Source organism: Cajanus cajan, chromosome 2 (assembly GCF_000230855.2).
Source record: "Cajanus cajan strain Asha chromosome 2, NIPB_CcT2T_4, whole genome shotgun sequence".
NCBI classification, from domain to species: domain Eukaryota; kingdom Viridiplantae; phylum Streptophyta; class Magnoliopsida; order Fabales; family Fabaceae; genus Cajanus; species Cajanus cajan.
Genome location: NC_138518.1, coordinates 14,519,622 through 14,534,482, shown reverse-complemented (window position 1 = coordinate 14,534,482; position 14,861 = coordinate 14,519,622). Strand labels below are relative to the sequence as shown.

The 14,861-nt window shown below is 38.1% G+C and overlaps 1 protein-coding gene across 1 annotated transcript; it reads left to right on the top strand.

Annotated features, from left to right (window-relative positions):
• Positions 1–10,925: 10,925 nt before the first annotated feature.
• Positions 10,926–12,080, top strand: LOC145954753 (uncharacterized). The gene has a single exon (XM_083069441.1). The coding sequence runs from the start codon at positions 10,926–10,928 to the stop codon at positions 12,078–12,080; it is 1,155 nt and encodes a 384-aa protein (XP_082925567.1).
• Positions 12,081–14,861: the final 2,781 nt, after the last annotated feature.

Genomic DNA, 14,861 nt, shown 5'->3' with positions numbered 1-14,861 from the left:
GGGTATTATAGGAGGTTTATAGAGGGTTTTTCTAAATTATCCTTACCTTTGACCAAATTGACTAGGAAGAACCAACCTTTTGTGTGGGACTCTAAGTGTGAAGAGAACTTTCAGGAGCTTAAAAGGAGGTTAACTAGTGCCCCTATTTTAGTGTTACCTGACCCTAGTGAAACCTTTGTAGTGTATTGTGATGCCTCTAAGATGGGTTTAAGAGGGGTGCTTATGCAGAAGGGAAAGGTAATAGCTTATGCATCTAGGCAATTGAAAACCCATGAACAGAACTACCCTACCCATGACCTTGAATTAGCTGCAGTAGTATTTGTTCTTAAGTTGTGGAGACATTACTTGTTTGGATCTAGATTTGAGGTTTTTAGTGACCATAAAAGCCTTAAGTACTTGTTTGACCAAAAAGAATTGAATATGAGGCAGAGGAGATGGTTAGAGTTCCTTAAGGATTATGATTTTCAATTGAATTACCACCCTGGCAAGGCTAATGTTGTAGCTGACGCTTTAAGTAGGAAATCTTTGAGAATGTCCTCTTTGATGATTAAGGAATTGCGTATGATTGAGGAGTTTAGAGATATGAGCTTAGTGTGTGAGCTGACCCCTAAGAGTATTAAGTTGGGAACCTTGAGAGTGACTAATAGCTTGATAGATGAAATTAGAGAAGGTCAAAAGGTAGATCCTTTCTTATTAAGTCAAGTAGAGAAGTTGAATCAAGGTGTGGAGAGTGAGTTTAGAGTTGGAGTGGATGGAGTATTGAGATTTAAGGACAGTTATGCATTCCTAGTGTGCCTGAGCTTAAGAGAGTAATCTTAGAAGAAGGTCATAGGAGTAGCCTTAGTATCCATCCAGGAGCCACTAAGATGTACCAAGACCTTAGGAAAATGTTTTGGTGGCCTAAGATGAAGAGGGAAGTAGAGGAATTTGTGTATGCCTGCCTAATATGTCAGAAAGCTAAGGTAGAACACCAAAGACCTTCAAGTTTGTTACAACCTTTAGATGTGCCTGTGTGGAAGTGGGATAGCATCTCTATGGATTTTGTAGTTGGGTTACCCAGGACAGTGAAGAACTTGGATGCTATATGGGTCATTGTGGATAGATTGACTAAGTCTTCCCATTTTATTCCCATTAACATTAGATACCCTTTGGAGAGGTTAACCAAGTTGTACATAGGTGAGATTGTGAGGTTGCATGGAGTTCCTACTAGTATAGTTTCTGATAGAGATCCTAGGTTCACCTCTAGATTTTGGGAGAGCTTGCATAAGGCTTTAGGCACTAAGCTTAGATTGAGTTCAGCCTATCATCCCCAAACAGAGGGCCAAACTGAGAGAACCATACAATCTTTGGAAGACTTGTTGAGGGCTTGCATTTTAGAGCATGGGGGTAGTTGGGATAGTTTCTTACCTTTGATAGAGTTTACTTACAATAATAGCTACCATTCTAGTATTGGGATGGCCTTTATGAGGCTTTGTATGGTAGAAGATGTAGGACCCCCCTATGTTGGGTAGAGCCTGGAGAGAATGCTATATTAGGACCTGAGATAGTTCAACAGACTATTGAAAAGGTTAGGATGATCCAGGATAAAATGAGAGCATCCCAGAGTAGGCAGAAGAGCTACCATGATAAAAGAAGGAAAGACCTTGAGTTTAAAGAGGGAGATCATGTATTCCTTAAAGTAACTCCTTGGACTGGAGTTGGTAGAGCACTTAAATCTCGCAAGCTTACTCCACGATTCATTGGTCCCTACTAGGTCCTTAAGAGAATTGGTGATGTAGCTTACCAAATTGCGTTACCTCCATCCCTATCAAATCTTCATAATGTCTTTCATGTTTCCCAACTTAGAAAATACATTCATGACCCATCTCATATTGTTGAATCCGACAACATTCAGTTAAAGGATAACCTCACCTATGAAACTATACCTTTGAGGATTGAGGATAAGAGGGTAAAGAAACTAAGAGGTAAGGAAATTCCTTTAGTCAAGGTTGTTTGGGGAGGAAATGTTGAAGAAAGTGCTACGTGAGAATTAGAAAGTCAGATGCAAGAAACATATCCGTTTTTATTTGCTTCAGGTAATTTCGAGAACGAAATTTCTAAAAGGAGGGGAAGATTGTAACATCTTAAAATTTTTTACTAATGTAATAATTAATTGTTATTATTATTTTTATATATGGAGATTAATTCTTATGATTATTTTAACCAATTAAATGGGTTTTATAAAGTTATTTAGATATTTTTAATGAATATGAATATTTTAATAATAATTATTTACGAAAAAATATTTTATATTTTAGTAGCCCAGAACGGGCCGTTCCGAAATTGGAACGGGCCGTTCCAAACTACTAGAATAACATATAAATCTTGCATCGAAACGGACCGTTCGAAGACATATTTTTATGAAAAAAAATTAGAAACCAGAAAGGGCCGTTCTGATTTAAGAACGGGCCGTTCCGGGACATGATTTTATAAGCAAAGTTGGAACCCAGAACGGGCCGTTCTGATTGAAGAACGGGCCATTCCGGTTACATTTTTTACATAGCATTAATAAGTCCAGAACGGGCCGTTCCGATGGCATATTTTTGAGGTGACGAAGGAATCCAGAACGGGCCGTTCTGGATTTGGAACAGGCCGTTCTGGCCGCGGCCTGGTGCCTATAAATAGAGCGTTTTGCACTCTTTAAAATTCATTTTCTTCATTTTCTAATCTTTTCCTCCTTTCTCTCTGAAGACGAAGGGGAACCTAGAGGGGGCGACCATCAAGATTCGACTCCTGCTTATCGAGATAAGGGGGAGTGAGAAATCTTGCTCTGGGTGTGGGAATATATGCTGGGTAGTGGGATTGGCCCCCAATCCTGTGTTTGCTATATTTTTTTTGTATGCTCATGTATGAAGGGTTTTTCCCAATCGTATCTGTTTTACTTATTATTTTTCTTATATGCAATTAACTGTATGATTTAGAGTGCTCTATGGGTTCCTATGGGAAACTCTACGAGAAATAGGCAACATATAAATATTTTCTGTTTTGATTTCTGATTGCTCTATTGTATTCCTTGTTAAATGTAATGTGTAACTATGTGATTAATTTTGAGAATAAATATGTTTTGATATGATTTAGAGTGTTCTATGGGTTCCTGCGGGAAACCCTATGAGAAATAGGTAAAATATAAATATTTTCTGTTTTGATTTCTGATTGCTCTGTTATATTTCTTGTTTGATGAGATGTAAAAATATGTATTTAATTTTATAAATAAACGAGTTTTGATATAAATTAAAGTGCTCTGTGAAGGCTTGGTGAATATGATGAGATAATGTGATAATGTGAAATGTGATTGAGACATGAGATATGAAATGTGATAATGAAATATGATGAGATAATGTGATGATGTGATATGACCATGGGAAATGATAATGTGATATGAGAATGCATAGAGTCTTGATTGACATGCATCATTTGCATAAGTGTTTTAAGGGTACGATATGAAATACACCGCCAAAGAAGGCCCCCTAGTGTAAAAGCTTTGGGGATTAGTCCTTGGGGATAGCTCGGTTTGGAAGTCCCAGTCTCGCCCATTGTGTGCATGGGATGTATCTTGCGCGGCTTAGCTATCCCGACGAGACTCTGGTAGTATATCCTTCTAGTGAGAGTGCGCAGAGGGTGTGACCCGGCATGTACTCCTAGACTACTCTTCGTGTATTGCTAGCGGCAATATGCCATGTGATGTTTTACTGGCGCCGCATGCATGATAACATGTAGTCCGTGTCCATACACGTGCATTTTCAATATTATATAATTAATTGATATTTTGATGTCTTGGATGAGTGAGATGTAATATTGTTATTAATAAATCTGTTATATCTATCTTGTTTGTGTTTGGCTATCCGGTGTGTATTTCTACACTGTGAGCTAGAGTGAGATGTTTCTCACTCCCTTTTCTTTTTGTTGTTCTCCTTTGACTGTTGTACAGGTGATTATCAGCATGAGGCTGGAAATGTAGGTGATGAAGCTTAGGCTTCAGAGTTTGGCTTTGCTCTGATAGGACATGTGACATCGGGGCGTAGATAGGATTAAATTAGAATGTTCACTTATTAAATTATTTTTGGAGACTTTACTTTTATTTTTTTTTTAAATTTTGCTGATTTTGTTAAGTAATGCATGTGGTACTCTCTATTTGAACACGTTGGATTTTTTTTAATTATAAAATGTTTTATTATTCAAATTTTATTATTATGTGTTATGATATGCGGGGTAGAGGGTGTCACACTGTGGGTTCCTGAGAGAACCCTATGAGAAACAGGCAAAATATGAACGTTTTCTATTTTGATTTTTGATTCTTCTATTATATTCCTTGTTGAATGAGATGTATGAATATGTGATTAATTTTGAAAATAGACAAGTCTTGATATAAATTAGAGTGCTCTATGGGTTCTTGTGGGAAACCCTATGAAGTAAAATTAGGAATATGATCTTTGGATGATTTGAGACATTAAATGTAAAGTTGATGATGGCTTCTTGTTTTGGATAAGTTCTTGGTATGATTTATGTACTATTTTGATGTATATAATTACGAGAAGTTTCTTGTATGAGACTATGTGAATATGGTGTGAGAATGTAAAAGGTGAACATATGATATATGATATGACATTGTGAAATAATGTGACATGAGATATGATGAGATGTGAAATGTGAAATGTTGGGTCAATGAAATCATGAATGTATGACATGCATCATTTGCATTTATGAGCTAACCAGGTGTACCTTGGATCACCAAGTGATATAACCAGCTAATCAAGTGTACCTTTGGTCACCAAGTGATGTAGCCAGCTAATCAGGTGTACCTTTTGGTCACCAAGTGATGTAACCAGCTAATCAGGTGTACCTTTTGGTCACCAAGTGATGTAACAAACTAACAAGGTGTACCTTGGGTCACTGGTGATGAAATGATGAGAAATGAGATTATGAGATACGTGACTGGCGCCACATGCATTTATGAGTCGAGTCTATGAGATCATTGCATGATGAATGACTGTGCATGTGTCACTGTTGTATGTATAATTGGAATTTGTACTTATGTAGCTATGACTGTGTTTGTATGATTTGTGTGTGTGTTGCCTAACTATTATTTCTACACTTGGAACTGAGTAAGATGTTTTTCACTCCTTTGTTGTCCTTTGTATGTGTTTAAAATTGTGTTGCAGGTGATCATCAGCATGAGGATGTTGTTAATTCAGACGAAGTACATTCGCAATTCTCACCAAGGTTTTGAATATGACAAATATAATACATATTGTTATTACTAACATGTGCATTAGTGTTTTAGTCGGATAACGAAAAGTTCAAACAGTGGAATATGTTCAAGCATAATCTGACTAGACAAAATATCAGACGATAGAAAGGCCAGCATCAAGGCTAAGGCTGATTCAGGCTTAAATCAGATACAAAGTCTATCGAATAGAAGCCTAAGGCATCATATGCAAATTGGTCAATATACTGACATCAATGGCCAAGGCATCAACATGAAGTGACCATCAGGAAGAATCAATATAAAAGACGAACTTATCACTTCCACACTTAGACGAAAAGAGGCGTCAAGATCAGATGTAGCATCTTGTAACCAGACGATGTCGAGAACGCTAAAGCACGTCTGAAGTTCACTAATCACATTGAAAGGAATAATACAAGAAACACAAGAGGACATAATTAAAAAAAAAAAATTTGTCCAAAACATGCATTCACAAGTCAAAGTCGAGTGCGTCACAGAAAGGACATCTATTTTTCAGGAAAAGACAGCACCGCAGTGACTAAATTGATGAGAGAAGTACAAATATACTTAGATCATGATTGGAGTCAGATATCGAAGAAATCAACTACACAGAGAAGCTCCACAAATACAAGCAAGCATTTAATGCAAGATCAAATGCATTAAGTGAAGCGTCTATCTACTACGACACAAGCCTACGCTCAAACAGAAAAATTCAAATTAAAAGCAACGGGAAGATTTATCAAAAAGTGTATAAGTATCAAGGTGAAGAAGAAGAATAAAGAAGCTAAGGAAAACTTGAAAAACGAAAAAGAAAGTCAAGAGAAAAAAAAAACAACTTTTGCTTCTCAAAGAAACTCTTGTACATCTGTGTAAAAACTAAGATAGCTTATCTTAGTGAGTGTTGCCAATAGTTCATCCTCTCTACGAGAGTAACCAAACACTTAGACACCTATCTCAGAAAAACTAAGATTACGCACCTTAGTGAGTGTAGACGTTATCCAATCCTCTCTGTGATTGTAATACACACACTCAAAACCCACAACTACTGTAAAGCCTGAAGAGGCTGGTAGAAAGAATACTTGTGAACCAGAAGTGGTTGAGAATACTAGCGTTGGTAAGTGAAGCCGACGGGCTAGAAGTGGTCGAGAGTACTTGTAGAACCAGAAGTGGTTAAGAATACTAGTGTCTAGTTGACGAGCCAGAAGTGGCTGAGAATACTTGTAATCCTTTGTGATTAGTGGAACCCTTCTACAGAAGGAAACTGGACGTAGCTCAGATTGACTGAACCAGTATAACTGTCTATGTATTCTATTTACTTTTCAGCATTTCATACTTTGCAATTGATCTACTTCGTTTTTCAACAAATCCTTGGATGAAAACTTATTTGATCTTGTTAAAACTATTTTACGAGACGATAACGTTTTCCAGACTAAAAACCAATCTACTTAATCTTCCATGTTGAAAATTAGTTTTGGTAAAAAAAAAATCACTATACGAAGGGTCTACACAAATTAAAAAAAAATAAAAATACTTTTGCGAAATATTTCTAAAGTTTTCCTTCGAAATCCGAACACACACATTCAACCCCCCCCTTCTGTGTGTTTTTCCGCTAACATCAAATGTTGGTGATGAGGCTTAGGCTTCAGTTGGGCATGCTCCGATAGGATATGTGACATCGGGGCATAGCTAGGCATAATTAGGATTTCATTATTGAATTTTGTTTTGGAAGAACTCATGTTTCATTTTTCTGCATTTGATCATGTTTTAAGTTGATGAATGTGAATTCTATACTCTCATGTTATTGGAATTGTTGTTTTAATTCTAAAGATTTTTTTTAACCTAATAAGATATTTCTGCCAACAACATGTAGTTTCAATAGAATATGACTGCCATTGTCCAAGATTTGAAGACTCAGATCAGATAGTTGTCCATTATAGTCAATCAACTCCAGTAACAAGGTTTTGGTGATCTTCTTTCCCAAACAACTATGAATCCAAATGGGAATGTTAGTGCCATTACCTTGAGGACTGGTAAAGGGTTACCACTACTAACACAACTGTAATCAAGTGTAGTACCATAATTTAATTCTTCAATTGTTAGTGCAACATAAAAAAAAATGATGATGCAAAAGTTGTGAAAAATTCAATTCCTCTTCCTTTCCCAAATAGGGCAATATCAACAAAGAAGAGATTTGAGTTAGATAGTGAGCTGCTAGACATGTTCAAGAAGGTGGAAGTCAACATTGCTCTCCTTGATGTCATTCAATAAATTCCAAAATATGCAAAGTTCCTTAAAGAATTGTGTACCAATAAGAGGAAACTAAAGGGGGATGAGAGGGTGACTATGAGAAGAAATGGTTCTGAATTGCTTCAAAATAAAAATGTGTCTATAATTATTCCACATGACTTATTGCTAGATTTGCCACAAAAGTACAAAGATCTAGGAACTTTCATTGTCCCTTATACTATAGGGGAAATTTTTTTTACAAATGTTATGCTAGATCTTGGTGCTTCTAATAATCTCATGCCTACATCTATTTTTAGATTTTTATAGATTGGTGATTTGATGCCAACAAGTGTGGTCATTCAGTTGGCAAATAGGAGCATTGTGCGACTACTTGGAGTTGTGGAAGATGTGCATGTCAAGGTTAAGGAATTGATCTTCCTTACAAACTTCTACATTCTAGATATGGAAAATAAGTCATCCAACTCTGATAAATTGATCCTTGGGAGTCCATTCTTAAGGACAACAAGGACCAAGATTGATGTGCATACAAGGACTCTTTTCATGGAGTTTGGTGATAATCAGGTGTAGTTCAACATCTTTAAGGCAATGAAACATCCAACAGAGAACTACTCTATTTTCTGTTTACATGTTATTGATTTATTTGTTGATGATTGCATAGATTTTGATGAGCTTGTTGATTTCACTGAATCATAATGTACCTGTGATGATTTATCTATGTGTGCTATTTGTGCAAAAATTAGTGTTGCCATTTCAAGTGCAGCAGATTTAGCTACACCATTAGATGTTTCACCATCAGCAGTTGAGCCAACTCCACCCCCACCTTCTTTGCCATCCACTGTACAACCACCATCATTGGAGCTTAAACCTATATCTTCACATCTGATGTATGCTTACCTAGAGCACAACCAAAGGCTTCCTATCACTATAACTAGCAGTCTCAAATTTGACCCAAAGGAGAAATTGTTGTAAGTTTAGAGAAACCATAGGAAAACTATTGGTTAGACTCTTACTGACCTTCTTGGGATTAGTCCTGCCATATGTATGCGCCATATTTAGCTGGAGAATGAGTTTTAACCTCTTAGACAACCTTAGAGATGACTAAACCTTACCATTTTAGATGTGGTGAAGAAGGAGGTCGTAAAGCTACTTGTAGCAAGGATTATTTATCCTATTTTTTGACAATAGATGGGTTAGCCTTGTGCAAGTGGTTTGTAGACACCCAATTTCGTCCGGGGGCACACAAACAAGAAAATAGACCTACATCATGAAGGAAAGGAGCTCCCGAAGCAGGAAAACAACAAGACAGGATGTTAGAAGGCCTAAAGATCAAATAAGGTTGTTTTAGTAGCCCGGAACGGGCTGCTCCAGAATCGGAACGGGCCGTTCCAAACCTCGGAACGGACCGTTCCAATATCAAAACGGGCCGTTCCAACGTGACTAAAACACCTAAAAATCCAATACCGGAACGGGCCGTTCCAATACCAGAACGGGTCGTTCCAAACAAGTCAAATTTGGAACGGGCCGTTCCAATACCAGAACGGGTCGTTCCAAACAAGTCAAATTTGGAACGGGCCGTTCTGGAAAGGAAAAATATGTGTTAATTTCTACTCTGGAACGGGCCGTTCCAGTGTGCGTAATTTGAACATAACGTTCGGATCCGGAACGGGCCGTTCCGAATCCAGAACGGGCCGTTCCGGCCCACATCTGATGCCTATAAATTGAAGCCTCGGGCACAGTTCTCAGGGCGGCCAGAGAAATTTCGAATAAGACTCCTTTGAGCACGAAAATTCTCGATCTCTCTCCCTTTTATTATATTTCTTGAGATTTGTGTCGCATCTCTATATTCTCTCTCTCTCCTATTGTATTTCTTGAGTGTTGTGAAGCAATTGTAGTGCGAAAGGTTGCCACAAAGCACCTCAAATCTCCTTATTTTGAAGATCCAATAGAGCTCATTCACGAGGTATTTCAGTTAATTTCTTTCTCTCTTTTTTAATTTCTTATCTAGAATAATTATTGTTATAATAAAAATAATCATGTAGACATTTTAGGATTAATTATATTATTTAAATTTCAAGTATGTAAATAGTTATTAATAAAGGGGATTTAATATTTAATTTATTATTTCTTATCACATTAACTTCATCATAGGGTACCGATTGAGGGCGTTGTAGGGGTGCTTGATACCTTCCCTACATGTAACCGACTCCCAAACCCAATTCTGGTTATCAAGGCCATTATTGAATTTTTAAAAAACCTTTTCTTTTTCCAATGTTTTGAGTAAAACATTGGTGGCGACTCCATGAACTCATTTTCAAAAACCATTGATTAAGGATTAGTCTGGTGTCCGGGCATTCCTTAATTGATGAGATTTTCAAAAAGATGTCTAAACCATTAGTCGCGAGATCGGAAATTTTCGGGTTGCAACAGATGGCGACTCCGCTGGGGACGTTTTAAGAGGGTCAGGCCCAAATAAATGATGAAGTTAATAAAATAAGAATAAATAATTTAAATATTTTTCCCCTTCACTTTGTTTGCTTTATTTGTTTGGCTTTATTATTTATATGCTTGTTTAAATTCTGCACATGTTTGAATTAACAAATTGCACGCAAACCATAACACACAACAGTCCCCCTACACCCGGGGGCATGAGGGTATTAAACATAGGGAGTGGTTGACGTACGATCGGCCCAAGTTTGGCCTTGGAGCCTACGAGCCTTGTCGGAAATCACACTCAAGGTGATAACCGGTTACTCTAGCCCGAAATACTACGACAGACCTTAGAGTTTGCCAGGTGACGGCGACAGAGATACTGGGTCCCTATAATGGGGGCACCTTGGGGGCCTTAAGACCAAAGTGAGGATAATTAGAACCGTCCTATACAATGCACTTTTCTTAACAGGACCACAGACCATGGATGTATACGCGACTGTTTGTGGATTGTATGAGCATATGGTTGTTGCATTTTGTCTATTCAAATCATTCATTTATTTTTTATAATTCCCCTAAGGTAAAGGAAAAACACAAAAATTAAAAATGCATTATCATGTGAGAGAAAACCTAGTGTGAAAATAAGATTTGTGAGAAGCATACAAGGGCATCATGCATTTTCTACAAAATAAAAAAATATAATAAATAAAAGGATAATAAAAAGAAAGAGGAACATGCATATCATTTATTTAGGATCACGAGGGGATTTGTATCAAAGACGAGAAATCAGTGTGACCTCTGTCACATCATAAAATATTATGAAGAGGAACACCGATAACTCACCTCTCGATAAGGATGAGCCATCAAATCTTTGATAGAAACTCCCTTCATGCATTACCATTTAAATAAGCTTGATAAGAAATTATCTTGTCCCTTAAAGGTGGCTTTTCAACATTCCGTACTCACACGAGCTCAAAAGATAAAAGCTATGGAAGACCTAGAGGAAAGAAATCGTGTCCTCAATGAGGAGCTCGGACAGCTCAAGGAACAAATGGCTAGAATGCTTGAGGCCATGAACAAATTACAGCACGACAATAGTACTAGGAACGTTGGTGACATTTCCAAAGGTCATCTGAACACCTTGGAAGAAAGACTGAGAGTTGTGGAAGGCCACAGTTTTGACATTCGAGAGGCTGTAGATATGTGCCTAGTGCAGGACATCCAATTCCCCGCCAAGTTTAAAATCCCTGACTTTCAAAAGTACACCGGGGCTAGTTGTCCAAAAGGACATCTGACAATGTACTGTAGGAAGATGGCAGCCTACGTGGGCAATGAAAAGCTCTTGATACACTGTTTTCAGGAAAGCCTTTCAGATGTTGCTCTCAACTGGTACATGCAGCTGGATGGAGGGAAGATCCAGACATGGAAACAGCTAGCCAATATTTTTCTCCGTCGATACAAGTATAACATCGACCTAATTCCTGATAGGTCTGATTTACAAAGCTTAAGCAAGAGGGGCGATGAGTCCTTCAAAACCTATGCACAAAGATGGAGAGAATTGGCTGCGCAAATAGAGCCTTCATTATCTGACAAAGAGATGGTGACAATGTTCATTGACTCTCTAAGTGGACCCTATTATGACAAGATGATAGGGAACACATCAACCCTTTTTGCCGAGATAGTCACCATAGGTGAAAGGGTTGAGCAAGGCTTAAAAAGCGGGAAGATAGGGAAGGCTCCGACAAGTTATGACCCTAGGAAAGTCTATGAAAAGAAGAGGGAAGAAGGGGTCCACGCCGTCATCTCTACTCCAAAAGGTCAAGCCACACCACAAGCAAAGCCTAGAGACGACAAAGTAGTAGACAAAATCCCCATCACATACACAGAGCTACTACCTCAACTCCTAGAGGCTTCGATGTTAGTCCGACTTCCTCCAACAAAGAAGATGAACCCTCCTTACTCGCCGTGGTACAAACCTGAGGAAAGGTGTGACTATCACTCTAACTCTCCGGGGCACTCCGTGGAACGATGCAAGACCCTACAATTCCGTGTGCAAGGACTTATAGACGCTGGATGGTTGAAATTTGACACCGACACACCTAGCATCGACAAGCACCCACTGCACAAGCATGACGAGGAATGACCTTGGAGTATAAAATTGAGAAATTACTATACTAGGGGGCTTTCTTTCTTTTTCAAAAAAAAAATTTCTTTAAATTCATGCTCAACTCATGACATTCACCCACGGTCATGAGTTCAAACAAAATAAGGGTTTGTATAAGTTTTACATTCATCAATAATATGCGTCATTTTCATAAATCTCCTGTGTTTATTCTTTTCCCCCTCTTCCCACATATTAAATTCTAAAATCAATCACAAAAAAAAACAAACAAACATGACCGAAGATAATGAAATTAATCAAAGCTTCGAACATCTACAACGCATTATATGAGTCTAAGGTAGATAGGAAGATCACCTCCTCGAAACACACAAAAATAAGACAGTGATCAGAAGAGTCTTACACAAGATTCTCGTTGCACAAGAAGAGTCTTGCAAAATAACTTTTGCTCAATTTGGCCGACAAAGGAAGCACAAATCTCGGCTCATGAAAGAACTCTCTCAACACTCGTAGGTTGGGGCAACATCTTTCTCCTTGGTATACGGGAATGGGGGGCAGTGTTAATCATCAAAGACGCTGATCCTCCCCAACGCGGATGGCATGAGATTTTGTCAAAGCAAAGAATTGTTATTCCAAAAAAAATAATATCACTTGCAAAATACTGCTAGGATGAAAACCCGCAAAGGGCATCTTAGGCAAAATAAAATAATAAAAAAAAAACAAAAAAAAATCAAAAGTTCCCGCTAGGACACGTCCTAGGCAAACAATAGGGATCTAAAAAGGATAAAAATAGCAAGTGATGATTCTCATAGTTGAAAGCTAAAAGGCGGCTTGAACACTTCTACAAGGGACCAAATTCTGCGAAGACTCTGCCTGAGACTCGGATATGTAGTTCAAGATAATTAGGAGAATGATTATAATAATTATCCAAGGAAATGTTTGTTAAAAAAAAAAAAAACTTAAACACTCATCCACCTCAACTACCCATTCATTTTAAATCATTCTATCTCCACTACCCATTCATTCTAAATCATCCTACCTCCATTAACCAATCATTCTAAATCATCCTTTTCTTTCCTTTCTATCTTGTCTAATCTTAATGACGTATATTGTTGATGGTTGTCAAAATTTGAACATGTCCAAAAAAATAAAAATGACCCGCTAGGATGAAAACCCGCAAAGGGCATCCTAGGAAAAAATTAGGGCAAAAGAAAAGAGCAAAGAAGAGAGAGCAAAAATACCCGCTAGGATGCATCCTAGGCAAAAGTTAGGGTTTTTAAAAAAATAAAAAAAAAATAAAAAAAAAAAGAAGAAAAGAGAAAGCCCCAAGACAGTTCAATACATCAAATGGCCAATACAACTAAATGTCGTGCATCAAGCAAAGTAATTTATTCGTGAGAAGGAGAAAAGGGAAGCCACCTTCTATAAAAAAATAAATAAATAAAAATAAAAAACTAAAATCAACATGCATTGCATGCATCCAAAAACATTTCACACACTTAGAAAACTTTCTTTATCCAAGGGGGATTATTCAAAAATAAATAAATAAAAATCTTGCATGAATAAGCATCCAACATTTTTTTCTTGTATCTTGACAAAAGAGCAAAACAACGACATGAGAAAAAGGCAAGCTTCGTAAATGTTGAAAAAGCCGAAGCATTTAGAAAAAATAGCAGAAAAAGGCAAGCTTCAAACATGAAAGAGCCGAAGCTAAACAAAAATAAAATTCAGAAAAACCTACCACAAGCAGGCGCCTGGAGAGGCATCACAATACTCACATGGCAGGGGAAACACCAGAATCTCTGTCAATCATCTACTCCTTTGCCCGCCAGCACAAGGGCACCACCTACTAGCAATCCTCGTCAAGGAGAAATCACATCATCATCACCAGCAGACGGCCTGGAGAGGCTATGAAAATACTACGGCCTGGAGAGGCTATGAAAATACTATGGCCTGTAGAGGCTATGAAAATACTACGGCCTGTAGAGGCTATGAAAATACTACGGCCTGGAGAGGCTATGAAAATACTACGGCCTGGAGAGGCTATGAAAATACTACGACCTGTAGAGGCTATGAAAACACTACGGCCAGTAGAGGCTATGAAAATACTACGGCCTGTAGAGGCTATGAAAATACTATGGCATGCAGAGGGTATGAAAATATTACGGCCTGCAGAGGCTATGAAAATACTACGGCCTGTAGAGGCTATGAAAATACTACGGCCTGGAGAGGCTATGAAAATACTCCCTCTTAAACAAACTACAAATAAAGGGACACACCATCACAAGAAAAACAATGGAGCATCTACTCGAAGACTAAAGATCAGGTGTATAGTTTGTCACACTTGTTACCCCATAGAGTATGCAACCCAACACTCAGCTTCTCTAAAAGGTAATGATACAAGAAAATACACCTATCCAAGGGAAGCAACGTAGAAGCACCAAAGAGACGAAGAGAAGACCCGGACGAAATGTCTACGTCTTTTCTTGCCTTTGAAAAAGCAACACATTACTATTCCAAAGGACAAGTAAAGAGGGGCAGCTGTAGACACCCGATTTCGTCCGGGGGGCACACAAACAAGAAAATGGACCTACATCATGAAGGAAAGGAGCTCCCGAAGCAGGCAAACAACAAGATAGGATGTCAGAAGGCCAAAAGATCAAATAAGGTTGTTTTAGTAGCCCGGAACGGGCTGTTCCAGAATCGGAACGGGCCGTTCCGAACCTCGGAACGGACCATTCCAATATCAGAACGGGTCGTTCCAACGTGAATAAAACACCTAAAGTTCCAATACTAGAACGGGCC